The following is a 23537-nucleotide window of genomic DNA, read 5'->3' as shown; positions in this document are numbered from 1 at the left end:
ATTACAGAGACAAAAAGTAGAATGACAGTTCCCAGGGGGCAGAGGGAGAGGATAATGGGTAATTATTGTTTAATAACTGAAACATTTCAGTTGAATGGTTGAAAGGAGTTCTGGAGATGGATGGTGGTGATGGTTGCATAATGATATGAATAAACATAATGACACTGAACTATACTTAAAAATGATTAAGATAGTATATTTTATATTATGTATTATACCATACTTTTAAAAATTTGGGAGAAAAATGTACATTAAGTGCCTGGAAGAACTTGGGACACAGAAGAATATCAGTAAGACATTGCCCTCCCTGCTTCTTCAGGGGAGCAGAAGTGATCTCTTCCTGTCATTGTCATGCTCTATAGACATTGGTGAAGCCCTTGAGCTTTAGGGCTGGGTGTCTGCCACCCTCTGAAGCTAACAGAAGCCTCACTCTTCAGTATAAAAAAGGTTTTTCAGGGTAAGGACTTAAGACAAGTTAAAGAAGTCAACTATCGTTTGGTTTTTATCTAACACACATTAATCTAAAAAGAAATTTTTTCATAGTATCTGGATGAGATCTGGGAAATTAAAGGAGTTTCAATAGGAGCTTGTGTGGAAAGGACATGCTGATCCCTATAGATCAGAAGGACATGTGTTGAGGAATTTTGGATGGTATCATTATGAGAGGTTTTGAGTTAGAGAGGTAACAAGAGTCCCTGATCTCTGAAAGATAGAAAGAGAAAGATACAAAGACCAAAATCACACCACAGATATTTTTCTTCTTGCTAATCTCCAAGCACAGTCAGGACATCACAGCTCAAAAACCTGTGATGAGTGTGTTCATAACTACAGGGCCTTAGCAAGGTGCTCTTTCTTTCATATTAAAAGATTCTGAAATTCTAAAGCATAAACTGGGGTCTAGTTATTGGTAATAGCACCTTCAAAGTCTACACAATGATGTTTGCTTCCAATTAAGTTCAAAGGTGTTTATCTATTGATTCATCTATTGCCAAAGGCCCTCTTTGTTTCCCCAAGTCCATCCACAAAGTCTATGTTTCTTCAGCTTTCTGTAGAAAGTGTTAGTTAAGTATTGTTGTTTGCTTTTAGGTGACCAGTACCTTTGAAAGTGATGTTCTTGAAAGCCTGAGCAAATTTGAGGGTGGCAATATCTTCTTTATTTTCAAGAAATATCTTTAGCATGTGTCCAAAGAGCAAGACTCCATTCACATAGGCACGAGAAAAGTAATTCATTTCCTGAATGGGGGGGGAAACATTGTAAAATGAATTTCAAAAAAGAGTTTCTGATCTTCAGCCTAGAGCAAAATGTTCTTGGGGTCAGCAAGGTAACTACAAAGGTAATTGAATATTAGGGGAATTGTAGAAATGGTATTACAGGAGAATTTTGGAAAGTATATTCCTTAGGGTGGGATTCTTTATTATGCCTGTGTCACAGTTCTCTCTTCTCTTGGGATCAATGAACTGAGAACACTGCCTTTCAGGCGGTAACTAAAAACAGTTGTACTTCCTTCCCCTGAGGACAAAATATTTCATTCCAACGGGGAAGGATAACATAGAGTATTTGCATAATTCTTACAGTATTTTATCCAGAAATAATACCTGTAGTTTCATGTTTTCAGTAAAGAGTAAGAGACAGCAACCATAAAAATATCCCCCTGCCTTGGAGCATCCTGAATGGGGCAGGGGGAGTCTGATTGGACAATCCCTTTGAACTTGCTTTGCAGACAGTTCTGACTGGGTGTTGCTTCAGGCCACAAATGTCTGCCCAGGGGAACATAAAAGACAGGCTCAGAACTCCCCTGCAACAGTTGCATGCTGGACTTCACAGGGTTCAGCTCTGGATTAAAGTTCCATGCCCCACTGAGACTAAGTGAACTCTGTCAGCTTGGGTATTTTGGACTGCCCACCTGTGGAGGATCACACTTTTGCCAGAGCCTAGAACCTGTACAAGTGATACCTGAATAGTAGACTCTGAAGTATGCTACAAAATATCCAATAGAAAAAGGGAAAAATAAAACACCTCTCATTAGTTTCAGTGTCTTTTGCTGAAATTATTTCACGAGATTAAAAAACCTCAGTTAAGACCCAGCCCCACCCAAAAGGAGATGTAACCCCTAATTTTGGCAAGGTTGTAAAACAGGGGGCTTAGAACTGTTAGTCTAGGAAAAACTGTGCTACTTTCAAAGGTACCCAACTCTCCTTGTAGAACTCTTTGGGCCTGGCCTTTGCTCGCCCTCCCCCAGACTGTTCAGGGTCCTCAGAACTGCACCTTCCCTCCTCTTCCCGCTTCAAACCTGCTCTCACTGTCTCAGAGGGTGGACTGCATCTGATGAATTTGAACACACTAAGGTGCATTGACTGACCAAGCCCGCTGTGGTGTTAGAGTCAGGGACCCGTATCAGAATAAGGTGACTATGATTTGATGTCCAATTAGAGTGTCTTTTTGGGGGTACGGATGCTAAACCAAATGGAATGTTGGGATAAGAAGCATAAACCAGGACTCTCCTGGACAAATGTGGACAATCGTTAACCTAATCACAATAGAGGACGATAGCTTAACTTAGGAATACAGGGGTGGGCACAAGTGGGTTTATAGTTGTGAGTATGCAAAACAGAGTTTATATTTGTATTATTATTTATTAATGATGGCATTTTCCATATGAACAACTGTATACCTACTTGTGCCCACCTCTGCATACATATCTAAAGGTAGAATTTTGATATTGGTGCCAGCTGAAAGTTGCTTTAGGATGCAGAAAAGCCTCATTTATTTGACATTTTAAATCTCTATCTCTCCTAAGTTAGCAAGGCTTCTTCTATTTTCCTACTCTGTCATTTCCATTCCGATGTTCCAGAAGTGTGTACTCTTGTGCTGGTCTGAAGCCGAACACACTGACCCATAGTAAGAGTTTAAACAGCTCATCTTGGAATTTGAGTCTCAAACAGTGGAACAATATCTTAACCTTGACAAAGAAAACAATAATATATTTATATGAATCTTACCGGTAAGGGATCCTGGGTAAAAGAGATATTTGAGTTGGGATATTCAGGACTCAGTGTCAAAACAAGAACATTTTTCATATAGTCAGGGGCTGTGACATTGTCTTGGAAGTAGTTCTTACTGCAATAAAAGCACAACTTTTTCATGAAAATTAGGTTCCTCCAAAAATAGAGATGGACCTTCTACAATTCACACAAACTCTTAGATCAGCTTTGAAATAGTTTAAAGCATTTCATTTTTTTCTAGTAACCTGCAAGTCTTTCTACTTTCTCCAGATAAACTGCCTTTCTTCTACACCTGCTAAGTTGAACACGAAAACTTAGGCAGCTGTGCTTAACATACACAAAGGGAGAGGGAGATCAGAAGATAGGTACTACTTTTCTGGGCTCTGGGCATGTGAGCCAGTGCTTGTTTTCAGGACTTAATGACCCTTGGTTTATACCTGGGAACATTCTTCTCCTTAAGTGCTCATAATAATTTTGAGATGCTAAGATATGATAGAAATTTTATGAGTTAAAGTTACTTTTCAGATGGTGAAACATAAGAGTGGAAGGGCTAAACATTTTCTCCAACACTGTAAACTTGTTGACATTTGCTTATTGGTCCTGTATCCTCAACTCCAGGATAATACTTGGCACATTGTGGACTCTCAGTAACGTCTGAGATTGCGCTACAAATGGTGTCCAAGCTTCCTACTCATTTGAATGTTTTAGTAGGCCAAGAATCTAACATGTTTGAACTGCTGTAACTTGGTTACCAATCACTTAATATTCAAACAGTAGGTGAACATATCTCTGAACTGAGGACTGCATTGAATATTTGGCTTGTATTATCACATCTAAAATACCTCTATAAAATGGGCATTTTTATTTTCATTTTACAAATGAGAAGATTTAGTCTTAAAACACTAAGTAATCCTCAAGAGTCTAATGAACCAGAAGTGAAGTTTAATGAATCAACTGCCAACACTTTGGCAGTTGATTGAGGATTTGCTGAAACCAAAATTATCCCAACTTGACTACACTGAAGACTCCTTCCAGAGAGCAAAACAGTTACTGCAAGCAGTTATCAGTGTGAGTGTAGGAATGAAATGTTGATAATTTGCCCACCTCCCTATACTCTGCAGCTAAAAAGTTAAATTGGTCAAATTATCTACATGAACAATTGTGTTCAAACAGACCTGCATTTCCTATACTTAATTTCTCTTAAGACTGTTAAAAGTATGTTTAGTGTGGCTGAAATGACGAGGCAAATGTGGAAAAGAATAATAGCTTCTGGGCAGAATACAGACAGGTAATGATTAATGGTCCAGCCAGATAAGTGAAGTCATATGATCTAGCTGATGGGGCAAAGAGCACACAGCCACACCAGTGAACCCCTCTGTCAGCTTAATCTGACTCAGACATTGCCTTGGCACGATTGGTTTGTGGATTGCCACATTACAAAATGAGTGGTAAAATGAGGGACGTGATAAAAAGTGATTTCTGTTTTCTAGAATTTTCTCTCTTTAGTTCCAGAGAAATGCAGAGGAAAAGATCACCACCCAGTGACTATGCCACAATAGGTAAAGAATAACTGTAAATCAAACTCATTTAACTGGAGCTTTTTCATGTCAAAGGTGACTGAAAGAAAGATAATCTAGGATCAAAGGCCATTAGCAACTGAAGGCACAGACATGGTACACATTCTCAAAATAATGTTTTTGGGCTGTAAGTTGATTCATCACTGCCTGGGAAAAGACTTTTAAATCAGGCTGCTCACCAGGATGAATAGACAGGTGGGTTTAATCGAGTTCCATAAAACTTCGGTATTTAGACGTGATAGTGATGTCAAAGGCATATATCTCTACTAAGGCCATGAATAATTAAATAAGAATGAGGATGTAATAAAAAGGGAGTGAAACACAGGCTAAAATATTATCATCACATTGAACCCAATATGAGGCTACGCTAAGCAAAGGAAAAGAGAATATGTCTTTTGGAAGTCCTTAGAGTATTTTCTTTCTGAAGAAAAAAGTTCTTTCAAATATTGTACCTACTTGAATAGATCCACCAGGATAATGACAGTGTCTTCAGCCACTTGCCGGCCACGCTGAAGGATGCCGATGGTGTCTGGTGTACCACACACAACAATCACTGAAGGAGAGAGAGCAAGACAAGGAGAGAAATATACGACGGTCTGCGCACAAACGGGGAGGGAACCAGGTGCCTGAATTTGAAGCCAGTGTGTCTGTGCTTCACTGTTTTAAGATTAACACCAATTCCTCAAATTACCACTTCTCCCTTTCTTAAAATTATAGTCATAGTGTCAGAGTAGAGCTAGATGGAATCTTAAAAAGAATGGTCTTGTCCATTCCCTTAATTTGATTGATTTAAGGAAACTGAAGCCTAAATATCCAAGGGTTGAAGAACTAGTAGATGACAAAGATAGCTCTATAATTCCAGGTTTATGAATCTGGTTCAGTGCCTATTCCATTGCACCAGGCTGGAGTCATTATGAAAACTCTTTTCACTGATAACTGTTGTCATCTCACCTTTTGTGAAGTGGTTGGAAAAGATATAGTATAAATTAACGTGAGTATTTATGAAGCTCTCCTAAGCAACTTTTCTTGTGGGCTTTGTAGCTTCTTAGCTCAGAACTCAGTCTTAGTGACGTCAGTGACAGAGCACAGTCTGATCCCACGGTTGCAGCTGGACTTCCCAATGCATGACTTCATGAGTCAGAGGAGCTGCAGGACACTTCATTAGATCTTTTAAATATCCTGTTGCCCAGGGGAATTGTAAACCCTTTAGGGATATGCATAATTTAATACTTCTTTTTTTCTCATATGTTGGCCCATGTTTTACAAATGGTAGGCTCTTTAGTTGGTAAATACTTAATAATGACAGTAGATCATGGTTTGTGTATACCAGGCAATCCTGCCCAGCAAGTGTGTTCCCATCAGAAACCACCACAGTTGATTCCTTTACTCTTGATATGTTCTTATTTGTAAAGAGGATTATGTGGAAAGGGGAGCAAATCACCCAGTAATTTAGGGAGTATGACCTTATCCCATTAGCTTTTCACACTTGACCTGTAAGTTGAGATCATTGGGCAGGTGAGATACTTTGCTTACTTTTGTAATATTGCCTGATGCCACATATCAGTAGACATATCCTCTTAGTCACAAGGGGAACTGGGCACCCAATGTTTGAGGAATTGTCACAAATCCAATAATATACTGGATTGAGGTGAACTTAAAAAAAACAGTTTACTGTGATGGTAGATTATGATATCATTTTGGTTTACAAAAGTTGGATTTTAACATCATCTTTACTTTCATGAAGTTAATATATTTGCTCAATACCACTCTTCTAATTTGTCTCAGAGGATAAGGTTTTGATCAACAAAAGAAACAATGTAATGGAATGGTGTGCAACTACAGATCTCTCAAAGGATACAAAATACAGTGAGGTGCTGGTGACAGCCCTGTCTGGTAGATTTGTCAAATGAGTCCTAAGGAAATGGTAGTTGTGAGAAAGAAGCTGGCAAAATATCATCTTCATGTTTTCTTACCATTGCTTTTCCTATTGTGGTTCATTAAGATTTCATGATAGTCTTTCTCATGTCTCAACACTTCCTTGACGTTAAGGTTTTGAGAAAAATAGGAAACTCCAGCCTCCAGAGCATTGAGGTACCTAGAACGGAGAGAGCAAGGCAGAAACTATAAGGAACTATAAGGCTTAGCTTCTTCACCACCTTCCATGCCATTTGCTCATTGTTTACAGATCTGCCTGGGACTTGTTCATCTAAAATTCATTTCCACTACTAGCACAGTAGATAATATACTCCATGATTGAGGGCATCTAATTTACTGAAAGTATTGAGGAAGTTTTAGGGAATCTTCATGTATATATACACGTAGAGATTTGGTGGGTCCCTTATAATGTCTTCCTGCTATTCGCAGAAGAAAGGTTCTCTCTTCTGTGTTATAAATCAGCCCCGTCAACCCAGATAAGTTGACACCTTTGAATCTACAGTAAAAAAAATTCTAAATTGATAGGAATAATTTCTCCTCCTGTGTGAAAGGAACTTAAGGTGCTCTAAGTACACCCCAGCATTTCCAGGATGTGGCCTTTGGGTTCATGTTGCCTAGGTGCACAGTCCCAGTGGTGCCCTGCTTCAGCCTTCTCTGTGCTTACCTGGGGATACTACAGAGCTGAGCTGCACCCTGGAGGCATCCATAATAACCCAGAGGACTCTCTGTGCAACCTTTGCTGAAGGCGAGCGAACCTTGCAATTTCATTTTAGCAATGGTGCCCATTTTCCTGTTCTCTGCACCCCACCCCCACCTTACTCTTCTGCAAAGCTAAAAGAGAAATGATTTCTAACTAATTGCAGGTATAGGTAGATTGCATATTCTCTGGTATCATATTTTGCAGAGTAATATGAAAGCATTAACTTTTGGTTTTCATTGTCCTTATCTGTAAAATGGGGACAACAGTACCTGTTCTCTTTTCTTCAGAGGGCTTATTGGGGGAAATCAATAAAATTTTGTTGAAGGTACTTCGAAAACTAGGAAGAGTGTTGAAAATGCAATACATGCTTGATTAGATTTATGATACTATGTTTCTTGTGCCCCCTTTGCTTTATTTGTGTGTAAGACAGGAGGCTAGTGTCCACTCCCAATGCTGTCACAGATGGAAGGTGCATCTGATAATAATCAGTGGCCTGACACCAGTCTCTGGTTTCTCTCTGTGACAAGTGCCAGAGCATGTTGATAATTCTGCTTACCAGAAGCACTCTTCAGTCTCAGTACCATTCTTGAAAATATATGCAGTGTTCCAGGAATATTTTTTGAATGGCAAATTATTGGCCTTCCAAAACTCAACAAAGAAGTACGTCAACTTCCTAGCTGGAGACATCAGCCTGCTTAAAGTTTCTTTGTAGTCACATGATAATCCAAAACTTCCAGCTGAAATCATGGGATAGTTCAAATCTGTGTCAAGGCTATGCCAAGAGGTGAGAAAGAAATCAATGTCAGGATTAACTTAAGTAGCACAAATAAGATCCCTCTTTAACCTGTTTCAGTGTGTGGGTATAAATGATAAGAAAGAAACAGGATCATTCAAGCAGGTGTTTTATGTAGGTGTCCCTCCCACACAGGTGAATTTTAAAGTGTTTATTGAGCCTATGCTATGTTCTAAGAACACGCTAGGTGTCTTCATGTGTCTGTGGCTTGGTTACTTTGATTTATTCTGAAAGGACCTGTCATTTGGGCTCTCATAACATCCAGGCTGGGACATACAAACTTTGGGGAGTAGGGTTAAGAAAATAGAGGATAGGCTTCTGTAGCCACCGCAATTGTAAAGTCCAAAAGGATGCCCTCTACACTCTTTTCTTGATTTGTTGCTTTATTTCCAGCTCTTTTGTGGACTACCTTGGAGACAGACGTCAGCTAAAGGTTTTAGAGTTTCCCTTCCTCTGCTCAGCGCATGGCCTTCTTGTAGTCTCTTAAACATATTAAGCTTTGTTCTCCATGGGGGCCTCACAAATACCGGGAATGCTGTTCTCCTGCCCTTCTGCCTGGCTAACTCTTACTCATCCCTCAGGTCCCAGATTAAATTTCTCTTTATCCATCAGGAAAACTTTCCTTGATACCTATGACCTTTTGGGTGAGTATCTGTCTCCTCCACTAGACTGCAAGCTCCTCGAAGTCAGGGATCATGTCCTGCTTGCGCACCTCAGCATGTTTGTTCAGTCGGCCTGGTTCAGATATGTAGGTGCTCAGCATGTGTTTGACAAAGGAAGGACAACAGCACCCCTTTCCATCCTCAGTGCTTCACTGAAAGGTTTCACTGAGTGTTCTGCTTGCCTCTCAAACTCCCCATGCTCATAGCCAAACTGATCTTTTATTTTTACTTCTCAAAACTGTCCCTTATTCAGATTTTCCCATTTCTTTTAGTATTTTGAGATCTCGAAGCCTTTTTGACTACTTTCCACCTTCACCCCAACATCCAAACAGTTATGGAATACTATTGATGCCACCTTTAAATATCTTTAAAAGCTACCTCCCTGTCCGTGTCAGGTGCTTCATGCTGAACAGGCCCCTCCCACTGTCATCCATCTCCCCTGTGTGCTTCAGGCTTTCCTATACACTATTGTCCATATTCTTCCAGAGTTGAGCTGCTTCTCATGGTACTTCCCTGCTTGAACTTACGGTTAATGAAATAGGACTTAATCTACTTAAATACAACAAATTATCTAATCCAGTTGGTAATCTAGTGATAACCTAATCAAATATAGCTCTTTCACCTGGAACTCATGATCTCCCAAATATGGCCCTACTTAATTTTTCTAGTTTTATCTCTAGTGTTCTCCTATAAATCTCTTGCACACCAGTTAGTACAGACTTCAACAAATTTTCTACTTCTTTGCTTTTACACTTACTTCTCCTTCTGCCAGGCTGGGATGCTTATCCTCCAGTTGTACCCATTAAAATGCATCACCCATTCTTCAACAAGCAACTTGTATGCCACCCCTTTGGTGAAGTCTTTCCCTTCTAGAAGCCTAACTCTCCCAGCCAGAGAAGACCATGTCCTTCTGTGCCCTCAGAGCATTTTCTTTGAATTTCTCTGATGGAACCTATCTTACTCTGCCTTGTATTAATCATCAGTGTCCTTGTCACCTTCTCTATGTATCCAGGCAGGGATTCTGTTTTACTTAATTCTTCCTATTCCAATAGAACTAAATGCTTCTTTGCACATAACAAGTCCTCATACATGGTGGTGAGTCAGTTTTCTCAATCTTCCTTTCCTTTTGGGCATATTCTACAGCATTATCAATAAGTGGTCAGAGAAGACGACAATTGGGAATGAGTGCAAGAAAGTGATTTTCTGCATTTGTCTGCATTTTGGTATGGAAGATGTGCTCAGAAAGTGCTTTTGTGGTGTGTCTATGCTGGGCAGTGGCCTGAGCATCTGAGTCTGTTTGTAGAGCTGGGTATGAGAAGCACACTTTGCAACAGAAATTTCAGAGGTCTAAAGTTTACCCCAAATCTATTGCAAGGGGTTCCTCAGCAGTTTTCTCAGTGCAGGCAAGGGGTGACTGTTGATTCAGGGGAAGTTTGTAACATGTGAAAGAAAGGCACATGAAAGAGATTTTGATGGGGAAAGGTGTACCCTGGCAGAACGAAGTGTTTGTGGTGATGAGGTTTAATGAATGGGAAGGATGAAGGCAATTGTCCCAATGAGAGAGAAGTCTTTTCATTATAAGATATATTGAGAGCTCCTTTCTAAGTTGATAAGGGCATTGTGCAAAGTTGTTTAATATGTTATTTATAACCCTCAAGTAATGCTACGAAATCAGTGCCTTGCAGCATTCCTTGCTCTTACAGCCCAGGGGGTAACACAGCCCCTGCTCATGCTCTAGGGAGCCACTCTTTCCTTTGTTTCTCTGTCCATTCTGCTTACACTTTTGTGAAAACTTCTGCAATTAAGCCCCTCAAATTATCCAAGGGCACTGTCTTTTCTGTTTCATGCCAGGACTCTGAACTTTTTGCCTCTCCAGCTCAGATATTAGTAACTGAACCTGAACAGCTACTGTCATTCACCCCACACTGAGCAAAGGCAGAGTTGCCTGGATGAGAGGATGATGGTTATAAGAAAGGTGACAAAATACGAGTGCCCCCAACACCCCTGTTGGTGTTGCCTTGACTAGAATGCTGTTTGATAAACCATTTAAACATTGATGTCGTGTCTTGATTTCAATTCACAGTGACATTAAAAAAAAAAACAATAAAACTAACTACTTACTACATCTGGAAGGTGGAATATGTACACGAGGGCCCCATGAGGACACAGCCCATTTTGCCTCTAGTCTGTAGAAGAAGAAGAAAAGAAAACTAATCCCTAAAGCTAACACAATAAATAAATAAATAAATAAAAATAGAAGAAGAATCAAAGGACAGAAAAGAAGTGGCCAGGGGAAGTCTCCTAGAAGGTTACAAAGTGAACCACTCAGGATGTTAGAATGGGCACATGCTCTCACTCCCGGGAGTACACCGTGCCTTTCCCTCCCTTCCCCAACCCCTGTTCTTTCCCCACAGGCATCTATCTCCTAAACTTTAAGGGGCCCCACAAGTCTTGCAACCAGGGGAGCAGTGGGCAGCAGTAGCTTGTCCCAGGCTACCCCCTGCACCTGTTCCCAAGGCCCCCTTTCTCAGACTTTCCAATGGGCTAACAGCTGTCCTGCCTTGGCTCACTTCTTTCCCATGTTTGTTGAGCACCAAAGCAACACCCCCTAGGCTCTCTCCAGTAGCTTCTTCTATCCTAGGCCCTTCCTTGTTTCACTGTCCCCAGCTTTAATACATGTCCTCTCAGAGGAAAAAAAAAAGATGTTAGAATGCAGAGCTGAAAGGAGCAACATATGGTGCCTTGGGCCAGGAAGGGGCAGGTAAGGGATGAAGAGGCCTGAGAGAGGTGGTGCTGTGGGTGGAGGGAAAGGTATTCCACCGAAAGTGAGCTGACCACAGCGAACCTGTGTTTCTTATCAAGAGGGGCATGCAGAGTGGAGGAAGAAGGCCTTGCGGATGGGGACATATGCACTATCTGGAGGCGACATTAGGGAGAAACTAGATTTGGAGGTTCTCTGGCTGTGGGAGTGGGCAAGTTTTAGGGAGAGCTACAAAGTCGGGCTACATTAAACAAATGCAATGTGACCAGGTGGTGACCACAGATCTTATTATCTACTGTTTCTCAAGGGGAATGCGATTCGAAACATCCTGTTCTTGATTTTAGAGAACTAGGTCATACCTCCCTCTGTAGAGATTCTGGGAAGAAGCATATAAACTCGCCTTGTTCACTCCTTGTCCTCCCGAGATTGAGGACGATTGCTGCAATCAGCCGCTCCTCCTGGCATGGGTGTGGCATCGGTGTGATGTGAGTGAGTAAAGCTTTGGAACCGTGGCTCTGTGCCCAGTGCCCTCCTTCACTGAAAGCCTTGTTGCTTTTTTTAGATATCTGTAGTAAAGGGAGTGTCTCATACACCCACTTGTCTCTGGAGAGCTTGGAAAACTTTTTAAGTTTCTCAAAGCTCTGGTTGGGGTTGGGAATGGAAAGAGGGATTAGGCACGAATTTCTCTCTTCCCATATCTATCCTTTGACATTACAGTTATTACTTTAAAGTTAGATTCAGGCCTTATGTAACCACAGACATGGTGATGACTTGAAACAGATCTCTGCTGTAGGGCTTCAGAATATATTTTTAACAGGGCACCTCAAGTATTTCTTGAGGGCCACGAAGGCAAACCAGTTAGTATCGACGTTTAACATTTTTTAAAGTTTTAAAAACAAAATAATTTCCCTCCACACCACTGAAAGTGTACTGATAGTACATAGCTAAGATTCTTTCCACTTTCCTGGATTCTTGGAGGGCCCTCATCACTTGGGAACTATATGGGGATAAAGTTAGAATACCCTGCATTTACACCACTTGGCAGCATGGTTAGAGATGACATGAGAGAGGATCATGGACAGGTACCCAAGTTTACACTATAGCTGTCCTTCCACAAGAGGGTGTGAGCTCTGTCTACAAAGGCAGATACTTACTGAAATTTTCCTGAGTAGTTCGAGGCCTTCACAGGTGCTACTCCGACAGTCAATTGACTTATAAATCGCACCATCTGAATAGATAAAGGAAGCATTCACAGTCACGTTTATGCCTGTTATTCAGAAATGAGGAAAAATAGAAAACAAGTGTTATTTTTCAGTTTATACCAATGTAAAATTTTCACTTTTTTCAGATGTAAAATTTATCTTGTGCTACGGAAATCCATTTTCAGGCCTACCACTATTTGAGTTCTGAGTTCTTATATTAGTCCCTGTCACTTCTTTGCTCGCTCTGTCTCTGTCTCTCTGCTTCTGTCTGCCTCTCTGTCTCAGCGGCTTTATTGAGGTGTATGATTTACCCCATAAAAATCACTCATTCTCCCTTGGTTGGTGTGGCTCAGTGGATTAAGCGTGGGCCTGCAAACAAAAGAGTTGCTGGTTCAGTTCCCAGTCAGGGTACATTCCTGGGTTGTGGGCTAGGTCCCTAGTAGGGGGCACATGAGAGGCAACCACACATTGTTGTTTTTCTTCCTCACTTTCTCCCTCCCTTCACCTCTGTCTAAAAATAAAATAAATAAATCAAATAAAAAATCACTCATTTTAAGTGTACAATTCGATGATTCTCAGCATATATATTCATATATATGTACATAGTACATACATATGTATATTTTTGCAATCATCCCACAATTCAGTTGTGGAACATTTTCATTTTCTTCATCTTATTTTCATAATTCTAGACTCGGCAAGTTTCTTATGTGGGTCTGGGAAGTGTTAGGAAAGCGATGACAGCCAAAGTGAGCTCTCCCCATCCACCTGGCTCAGGATCTTTGAATAATGGGCCATCTTCAGATGGAAGCAAGAGCATCGATGCTAATATCCCTGGGTATTGCTAGGCAGTACGTTTAGGAAGGCAATAAAGAGATAGCAGAACCATTGATCAAACACTTTCTCTTGCATTTTTTTTCCAGTAAAAAATATTCAGGACACATCCCTGATTCCTAAGCAGAGATGTCCTTAATGTTGTGAAACCCTTATATAGGAAGCATGGAACCTCAGCCGCTAGTCTGGCAGTATGAGTGACTTTTTATGTGTCCTTGCACAAGCCATTTGAATTTCTCTATGTGGTTGACTCACATACAAAATGGGATTAAAACCAGGTTTGTCAAATGTAATAATTTTTAATTCCTTTAAAGAAATATCAACAAAAGAAGTTATTGTTCTTCTGAGCATCCAAATTAGAATATTTTAACATTTTTTAAATCCTCACTCATGGACATTTTTTCATTACTTTTAGAGAGAGAGAATAAGGGAGACAAAAAAGGGGAGAAACATCGATGTGAGAGAGAAGCATTGATTGGTTGCCTCCCATACAGGAGTCCTGCCCCCAGCTAGGGCTAGACTAGGGCTAGACCCTGGGCTAGGAATCACACGTGCTTGGACCATGGATGGATCCACAACCTAGCTATGTTCCCTGACTGGGAATCAACCCCACAACCTTCTGGTTACAGGACGGTGCTCCAACCAACTGAGCCATACCAGCCAGGGCCCAAATTAGAGTATTTTATGTATGTTTGTATGTTTATATGTATTTATTTATTAAAATTGTTATTCTGTTATAGTTGTCCCAGTTTTTCCCCCTTTGCCCTCCTCTGCCCATCCCACTCCCCACTCCCACAGTTCTCTTTCTATTAAGAGGAGCAGTCAATTCCCACGCTGTTGTTCATGTCCGTGGGTCATTCATACATGTTCTTTGATAGTCCCTTTCCCTTCTTTCCACCTGGTTTTATCCCCTCCCCTCCCTTCTGGTCACTGTCAGAAGAACAGACGTTCTATGTTTCCATGCCTGTGGTTCTATTTTGTTCATTAGTTTATTTTGTTCATTAGATTCCTCTTATAGGTGAGATCATATGGCTTATTTCAGTAAGCATAGTATTTTCCAGTTCTATCCATGCTGTAGCAAATGATAGGAATTCCTTCTTTCTTTCTGCCACATAGTATTCCATTGTGTAAACATAGCACAATTTCTTGATCCACTCATTTACTGATGGGCACTTAGGCTGTTTCTAGCACTTGTCTGGAAAAAGTGCTGCTTTGTAAAAGCAATTCTTTGTAAAAAGTGCTACTATGAACATACCAGTGCATAAATTCTTTTGGATTGGTGGTTCAGGATCCCTAGGGCGTATTCCCAGCAGTGGAATCACTGGGTTAAAAAGCAGTTCCATTTTTAGTTTTTTGAGGAAATTCTGTACTGATTCCCACAGTGGCTGCACCAGTCTGCATTCCCACCAACACTGCACTGGGGTTCCCTTTTCTCTACATCCTCTCCAACACTTGTTGTTTGTTGATTTGTTAATTATGGTCATTCTGACTGGTGTGAAATGGTAGGTATCTCATTGTGGTTTTAATTTACATCTCTCTTTATGGCTAGTGATGCTGAGTATCCTTTCATATATCTCTGGGCTCTCTGTATGTCATCCTTGGAGAAGTGTCTGTCCAGGTCCTTTGCCCCTTTTTCAATTTGATTATTTGTCTTCCTGGTTTTGAGCCATATGAGTTCCTTACATATTTCAGAGATCAAACCTTTGTCCAATGTATCATTGGCAAACATGTTCTCCCACAGAGTTGGTTCCCTTTTCATTTTGATGATGAAAGGAAAAAGAACCCTGAATAATCTCAGCAATCTTTCTAAAGAAGAACAAAGTAGGAGGGATCACCATACCTGATATCAAGCTATATTACAAGGTCCCTGTAATCAAAACAGCCTGGTACTGGCATAAGAACAAACACACAAATCAATGGAACAGAACAGAGAGCCCAGAAATAAACCTGTGTCTCTATGGTCAATTAACATTGGACAAAGGGAGCAGGAGCATACAATGGAGTAAAAAATAGCCTCTTCAATAAATAATATTGAGAGAATTGGACTGGTACATGCAAAAAAAATGAATCTAGACCACCAAATTAGAATCTTTTAAAAGATATAGAACTGTTCCTTCAGAAAATGGAAAGTCTTTGCACTTCTACAGCCACCTCACATATGTGTCTACCAACTAGGGAGCATTTTATCTCGTCTTTACTTTTTAAGTAAGAGATCTAAATCAGAGATGACAGGACAGTACTTTGTTCAGTAAGACTAGCCAAATAGGTCAGTTTAGTAAGACCAGTCAGAGAAAGTTAATGGAAGATGTGGTGGGGACAGCGACCATGTGCCAGCCCTTTATATCCATTATCTTAGTTAATTCTCACAACAACAGGAACATATAGGGTATATGAAGCCAGGAGAATAATATGTGGTAGACCTGGAAGAATGCGAGAGTGCATGCAGGGAAGCAATAAGGAACTGGGGTGGAGAAGGTCTTGGAAAGTAGCAAGAGGAGTCACGAGGTGAAGTGGAGACCAATTCATGGTCACATGATGAAAATGGAGCATTGGGAAGATGGTCACCCTTTTGCTGTTAATGTATAAGCTAGCTCTTTCCCGTCAAACATCTCTTGCTATAAAGAACACTGAAGATGACCTACTTAAAAATCCTAGGGTCAAGGCAGTTCATGACAACCATGGAAAAATCAAGTATAGCTACTGCACAGGGTATAGGAGGAGGGGAACCACCATCTTACAGAGTGTGAACTTGGACAAGTGATTTTTACCTTTGGGGCCCATTTCTCACCCATTTATTCACAGACTAGAACTGGATGATCTGTTACTAGGTGCTTAGTGGCTATGGATTTTTGCATGCATTATTCCTCTAAATTCTCTCCTGAATCCCATGATGTTAATCTATAATTTCCATTCCTAATTTAAAAATGAGAAAATGGAGGTATAGAGAAGTAGATGAACTTGCTTAGGGGACACACTGGCAAGGAGTGGAGCTGGGTTTTGAACCCAGGGCACTCTGATTCTAGAACCTGATCAATCTGGTGTAGAGAACAGCAGTTCGCAAAGTGTGGCCACTGATTCCTGAGGTACCCTGAGACCCTTTCAGGGAGTCCAGGAGGTCAAAAATATTCTCATAATTACATTAAGACATTTTTAAATTTCTTGTCCACCCTCCTTCACTCATGAGCATATAGTGGAGTTTTTCAGAGGCTACATAATATTTTCTATTGCAACACATTAAGTACAGAAGCAGATATAAAAATCCAGCCACTTTCTGTTAAGCCTAGCATTAAATATTTGCAAAAAATGTAAATCAGTACCACTTTTCCCACCTACTTTTAATTTTTGCTTTTGATAAAGATAGGTTTTCTACACTAAGAAATTTTATTTATGGTAACTGACAAAATGTCTATAGTTGCTATTTAAATAAATCAATAAGCAAATACTTAAAATATTCCTGTTTTAATTTCCAATACAGTAAATACTGATAAATGTAACTGCATGAAAAAGCTATTCAGACTCAACAATTATTGTTAAGAGTGTAAAGTGGTCTTAAGACCAGAAGTTTGAGAGCCACTTCGATAGAACATACTACAGTACGCTGCTGCCTCTCAATGTTTTATGGTTATGTGAACTCTTTCGTTTTTGAATCCCTTTCATCACCCCAACTCCCAAAAGATTTCTCAAGAGAATACTGAACATTTTTCAGAAAATGGAATGGCTTATGTAGAATGACAAATCAAAGGTTAGCTTTTGACATAAACAATTACCCCAAGTATAGTTCTCATTCCTCTCCGGCCCGCACTCTCGCTGTACCACGGCATGTCAATCCTGGGGGAACGAGCGGAATGCCATAAAATGCAGAGTGATCGCAGAGCCCTCTGTCTTCTAGCTAGAGCTTTGAGGAGGGCTTGTACCAAAGTGAATCTGGATATCGTGCCCGAGTCTAGGAAAGGGACCCCTGAGCACATGACAGCACACAGAGGGCGTGGACCTGGTGCGTGCATTTAGCCACGGGACACACAACCTTGAGGAGTTAATGTCTTAAGATCAAAGGAATCTTTTTTCATGTTTTCCATCAAATCCTATCTATTCTTCAACATTTACAAAGGTTTCCTAAGTACTAGGAAAAAATATTGATCTCATTTATTTAGATATCACCCATGACATTTGAACTCTTAATTTTCTTCTATTTAGCCCTTAAGTATGTTGTCTTAGATTTTTTTCCAAATAATAATGCTCAATAGGCTTAAACCATGAACCTATCTTTCCCTCATAACTTATACTTCTTGAGTTTACTATGCATGAACATCCATCCAACAAAATGCATCACCAAATGCAAAAATTTGAGCACTGTTGTTTATGCTTTCTTGCCCTTAAAATTCTCTTCTCATTTAATCTATTGGACAACCTCACCATTAATAACTCTACAAATGAGATGAGTGAAACTTTGAGAGAGTAAATAACTCATTCAGTTAGTAAATGATGGAGCAGGAATTTACATTCAGGTTATATGAGTTCAGAGATCAAGACCATACCAATACACTATATTATTTATTTTATATGCCCGGTAACTTATTCTAACAACAGCAACAGCTTAGCAACAACAACAACATTAACATCCTCAAGAGCAACAATAACAGTGACAACAACCAAAACAACTGCCATTCACTGTGTTCTTACTATTTCAGCCAGTGTAGTAGGGACTTTAATAAATTTACTCTTTTAACTCACACCATACCCACATGAGGTAACTATTACCTATTGTAATTTTGTAGGTGAGGAGTGAGGCTCAGAAAACTTAAGTATTTCCTTGACATTGCCCATGGTAAATAGTTGGATAAAAGGCTAGAATATGAACAAAGATCTGCTTGATTCTAAATCTCCACTTCTAACCACAATGTTCCACTGTTTTATTTTGGTGAGAAAGTTAGTTAATGGTGAGTAAAGGTGTGACAAGATATACTCTTTGGAATTGGACAGATATGAGTTTGAATCTCATTTTAAACAGACAACCTGTATGACTTCAGCAAAGTTATTAAACCTCCGCTATGAAAGTTTCAACAATGCCAGTCTTACAGAGCTTGGATTAAACAGGTTATATATCTTACCTAGCACATGACAGGTATTCAGTAAATAAGAAAACCAAGACTCAAAGAAACAAAGGAAAACCACTCACCCAGGGTCACAAGGAGACTCAACAGGGACTCCAAACAACAATTAAATCAAGGGTTCTTTCCATTACTACATGCTGCCTCGATAAATAGGGGATTTTATTAAGTGACCTAGTTTCTCTATTTACATCTGAGTCCAGTCTCAGACAGGATTGAAGAAATGTATATTGCACAGAAGTAACTTATTACACACACATGGTGTATAATACCTGTTGTTATTATTACCATACCATTTTAAATAAAGAAAACTAAGATATACCCTCCTCAAAACCATAAATAACCATTAAGATGCATCAAAAAGCATTGACTTAGTGATTATACTTCTGGCAATCTAGTCTCAAAGAGTTAAAAAAAACCTATTGATACATACACAAAAATGTTTAGTGTGGTATTTATAAGATAATCATGAGAAATTAAAAATAATGGAATATCTTACAATAGGGAATTATTAAATGATTTAGGAGAATATCTACTCTAAAGAATATTACACCTCTAGTCTCATGATGCTATGAAGATTATTCAATTATAAAAAATCATCTGTAGAATAATGTAAAGTGAAATCAGAAGGATAGAAAATTGTTTCTACTCCACAGTGATCCCAGCTATGTTCCTAAAAAATAAGAAACTGAGAAACATTTAAAAAGACACTAGAAATATCCAGGTTGCTAGAAATTATCAGGGGTAATTTTTCTCATACCTTACATATTTTATTCTGCATATTTTATCTAATGTTATAAAGTTTATTTTAATAATTAAAAGATATAATGAAGGACTGCAATGCTGAATTTGCTTGAAAATTTGTTATATTGACTGTGTCTTATAATAATAGACACCAAAGATGTAAAGAGCGAACAGATGGATTAAAAATTGCAGAGATTCAGCATTTGTATGAATTTGACTGTTTATTCATCTTCTTGACTGGTAACCCTGTGAAATCTCAGTTCCAGAACCAACCTGGCCTCTGAGCAGCTACAGGAAGAAACATGATGCCTCCCTGGAACTGAGTAGTAAATCCGGTTTTTATTTACAATGCTGTCTGGGGCATTTCACTGCTGCAAACACCTGGCATTCCCTGAGTCAGGCCATTCCCAGAGCAGGGCAGAGTATGGGTGAAGGCTCAGATCCTTCCATCTGGGAATGTAGTGCCTTCAGATAGAAAGGAGTTGTGGGGAAGACCCTTAGAGAAAGTTGGTGATCAGGCAAAGAACACAAGGTCTTCACTTAGCAACACTTCAGCCCCAAAGGTTGTAACAGGGAGGAGGACCCGTTTTAACATAATCTTACCACTATTAATTAGACGCTCTCTAACTATTTTCAGTCCCTCGTTCACCGCATTTCTCAGCACCTCATGGGACTCTTGGAAGGCCGAGTTATTCATCATCAGGACGCTGATCTGGTAGATGCCATTGTGGCAGTTCCGGCTCATTGGGCTGGTCCAAATCATCAGCGCTGGACAGAGGAGCAGTGACCACAAAGCCAAGCCCAACAGTGGTGTCTTCATGACCTCGCTCACCTCAGAACCATACTCCTTGTGCTCAGTTGCTTTACTCTGGGCTTTTAGGGAGACAGGAACTCCAGCTAGACAGCTTCTAGCTGGGTCCCTCGTTCCTTTCTGGTCATACCTCACTGGTCACATGGACCATAGGATACAGCCTGCTTGCCAATAATTAGCAGCTACATTATGGCAGGAGATAAACCAAAGTTCGTTCTGTGTGTTTGCTCACAGAAAGGTCAGAGTTATAAACAAGGAGATTACCTGGGCCTCACCCAATAAAAATACAATTTATGACACATCACTGGGAAGAGAAAAAAAGAGGAAGAGAGAAGTGTAGTGTGTACATAAAAAGCTTTATAATATGGAAAAAAAGCCAAAAGTCTTAACAAAAGCACAAATATATCGACCATGCATGTTTAGGTTATAAGGCATTGAAACTGAATCTTTAACTAGGAAGAGCTGTTTTTCAAACACTCAGTGACTATTTATTAAGACTTGACTATGTGTTGGGCATTGGCAAGGCACTGGGCATACAGACTTGAGTGAAGTGAATACATTAACATCCTTATGATACATGCATTCTAGTAGGGAAGATAAACATTAAACAAATACATATGAATAACTAAATTCGACAATGAAAAAAGTGCAAAGTGTTGTGAAAGCACATGGAAGACTAAGCAAACCTATTCTAGAAAGTCAAGGAAGCATCCCTGACAAACTATTCTTTAAGTTGAGGCCTGAAGGATGGACAGGAGTTAGCTAAATGGAGAGGGCCTGTGAGGGACAGGGACAGCTTGTGCAAAGTCCAGATATGGAAAGTGGCATAGATACCTGAGGGACTGAAAGACATACAGAATGGTGGGAGTGGACAAAGCTAGGAGTTCAGTGGCAATAAAAGATGCCAGGCCAGAGGAGTAGGTAGGGTAGACCACAGGGTTTCCTGTGAGCCTTAAGGATTTGGAACTTTTTTTTAAAAAGATTTATTTATTTTTATTTATTTATTTTTAGAGAAGGAAGGGAGGGAGATAGAGAGAGAGAAACATCAATGTGCGGTTGCTGGGGGTCACGGCCTGCAACCCAGGCATGTGCCCTGACTGGGAATCGAACCTGTGACACTTTGGTTTGCAGCCCACGCTCAATCCACTGAGCTATGCCAGCAAGGGCTAAGGATTTGGAACTTCATCAAGAATCTAGAAAAAGATATGATCAGATGAAGTTTGTAAAGACTACTTAGACTGCTAGGGAAGGAATAACCTGGAGAGAAACAGGAAAGGGCAGATGGAACAAGTTAGAAGGCTGTTTCTGTGGCCCAGTTCAGAGGTAAAGGAGGCCTGGATGATGGCAGTGGCATGGAGATGGGTTCAAGAGATATCTAAAAGGTAAAATGGATTAGATTTGATATTGCATTACATTTGAGGCATTAGAAATGGAGAAGAGTCAGCCCTGGCTGGTGTGGCACAGTGGATTGAGTATTGGCCTGAGAACCAAAGGGTCGCTGGTTTGAATCCTAGCCTAGGGCACATGTCTGGGTTGCAGGCCAGGTCCCCAATGGGGGGCGCATGAGATGCAACCACACATTGGTGTTTCTCTCCTTCTCTTTCTCCCCCTCTCCCCTCTCTAAAAATAAAGAAATAAAATCTTAAAAAAACGATAATACCAAGAAAACCAGGAAGTTCACAAATATATAGATACTAAACAATAGAGCCTTGAAGAAATATTGGGTCAAAGTGGAACTCAAAAGACAACCTAAAAAGTACACAGAGACAAATAAATGAAAGCACAACACACCAAAGATGGAGTGAAAGCAGTAGTAAGAGAGCAATTTATAGTGATGAAGATCTACACTAAAAAAAGAAAGATCTTTAATAAACAACCTAAACTTATACCTCAAGTAATTAGAAAAAGAACAAACTAACCCAAAATTTAGCAGGCTGAAGGAAATAATAAAGATTAAAGCAGAAATGATTTAAATGGAGAATATAAAAAACAATAGAAATAAGTCAAATAGGGAATAGAAAATACCCACAAAACTAAGAATCTATTTTTTGAAAATGTAAGTAAAATCGACAAACTTCAGTCCTAGCTAAGAAAAAAAAAGACTGAAATAAATAAAATAAAAAATGAAAGACAGATATTACAATGGATGTCTCAGAAATAAAAAGTGAACATAACTGACTATTTTAAACAATTATACATTAACAGACTGGGTAGCCTAAAAGAATTGCATAAATTCACAGAAACATACAACCTACCAAAACTGAATAAAGAAAAAATAGAAAGCCTGAACAGATCAATAATAGAGAAAGACATTGAACAGTAATCAAAAACCTCTCAACAAAGAAACCCAGGACCAGATGTCTTCATGGGTGAATTCCAGCAAACATTCAAAGATGAATTAATACCAATTGTTCTCACACTCTTCCAAAAACAAACAAAGAAGAATGAACACTTCCAAATTCATTTTATGAGGATAGTATCACCCTAATACCAAAGCCAGATAAAGAGATCAAAAAAGAAAACTACAGTCTTCTTTTGAAAACTACAAAATTATTGATGAAATGTAGTTTCGTCAATATCCTAGATGATGCAATATTCCTCAATTAAATACTAGCAAACTGAATTCAGTAGCACAGTAAAAGTATCATACACCATGATCAAGTGGGACTTTTCTCTGAAATGCATGGATAGTTCAATATATTCAAATCAATGTGTAATATATGTTAACAAAATGAAAGAAAAAAACACGTGGTTGTCTCAACAGAAGCGGGAAGAGCATTTGACAAAATTCAACACATATTTGTGATTAAAATTCTTAACAAAATAAGTATAGAAGGAATTTCCCTCAATAAAGGCCATCTATGAAAATCCCACAGCTAACATCACAATCAATAGGGAAAATTAAAGATTTTCCCTCCAAGATCCAGTACAGGGCAAGGATGCCTACTCTTGCCACTCCTTTTCAATATAGTACTCGAAGCCCTAGCCAGAGCAATTAGGGAAGAAAAAGACAGAAAAGGCATCTGTGAAAGAAAATCTTCCTTGTGTTTCTCCTACTTCACTTCTGACACTAGCTGTGAATTATCGAAATATTTCATTATTTCCATGAATGAAATAATTCTCTGATACCAGCTGGTTGTCACAATTTAACTCAGTTGTGGCACCATGTACCCAGAGATAGTGTCAGATCCCACAAGTTAAAAAGTTGAGTCCCACAAGACTGCTGCCCCCAACTTCTCATGCACATTTGGTGGCCAAAATTGGACTAAAAATCTAATTTTCTGCCTGTTTTTTTTGGGGGGGGGGGATTCTCGGTAACAGTTACCTTTTTACTTATTTATTTTCCTTTCTTTTAAATATATTTTTTTGATTATGCTATTACAGTTGCCCCATTCACTCCCCTCATT

The 23537-nt window shown here is 39.6% G+C and overlaps 1 protein-coding gene across 2 annotated transcripts in view; it reads right to left on the bottom strand.

Moving 5' to 3' along the window:
- The window catches only part of GUCY2C (guanylate cyclase 2C), a 65286-nt gene extending 45039 nt beyond the window's left edge, over nucleotides 1–20247 (bottom strand). The window contains exons 1-8 of one of the 2 annotated variants that reach the window (XM_045829567.1): nucleotides 19923–20247; nucleotides 12586–12698; nucleotides 10792–10856; nucleotides 7772–7987; nucleotides 6554–6675; nucleotides 5037–5133; nucleotides 3001–3118; nucleotides 1098–1233 (exon numbers count right to left, since the gene is read on the bottom strand). In XM_045829567.1, coding sequence (XP_045685523.1) covers nucleotides 1098–1233; nucleotides 3001–3118; nucleotides 5037–5133; nucleotides 6554–6675; nucleotides 7772–7987; nucleotides 10792–10856; nucleotides 12586–12698; nucleotides 19923–20139 — 1084 coding nt within the window. In that variant the 5' untranslated portion in view covers nucleotides 20140–20247. The remainder of the gene's footprint in view (nucleotides 1–1097; nucleotides 1234–3000; nucleotides 3119–5036; nucleotides 5134–6553; nucleotides 6676–7771; nucleotides 7988–10791; nucleotides 10857–12585; nucleotides 12699–19922) is intronic. The other variant, XM_045829568.1, reaches the window with a different exon arrangement.
- Nucleotides 20248–23537: the final 3290 nt, after the last annotated feature.

Source organism: Phyllostomus hastatus, unplaced genomic scaffold (genome assembly GCF_019186645.2).
Source record: "Phyllostomus hastatus isolate PE091 unplaced genomic scaffold, TTU_PhHast_1.1 phas_scaffold_93, whole genome shotgun sequence".
Lineage (NCBI taxonomy): Eukaryota > Metazoa > Chordata > Mammalia > Chiroptera > Phyllostomidae > Phyllostomus > Phyllostomus hastatus.
This window is presented reverse-complemented; position numbering and strand designations above follow the sequence as displayed.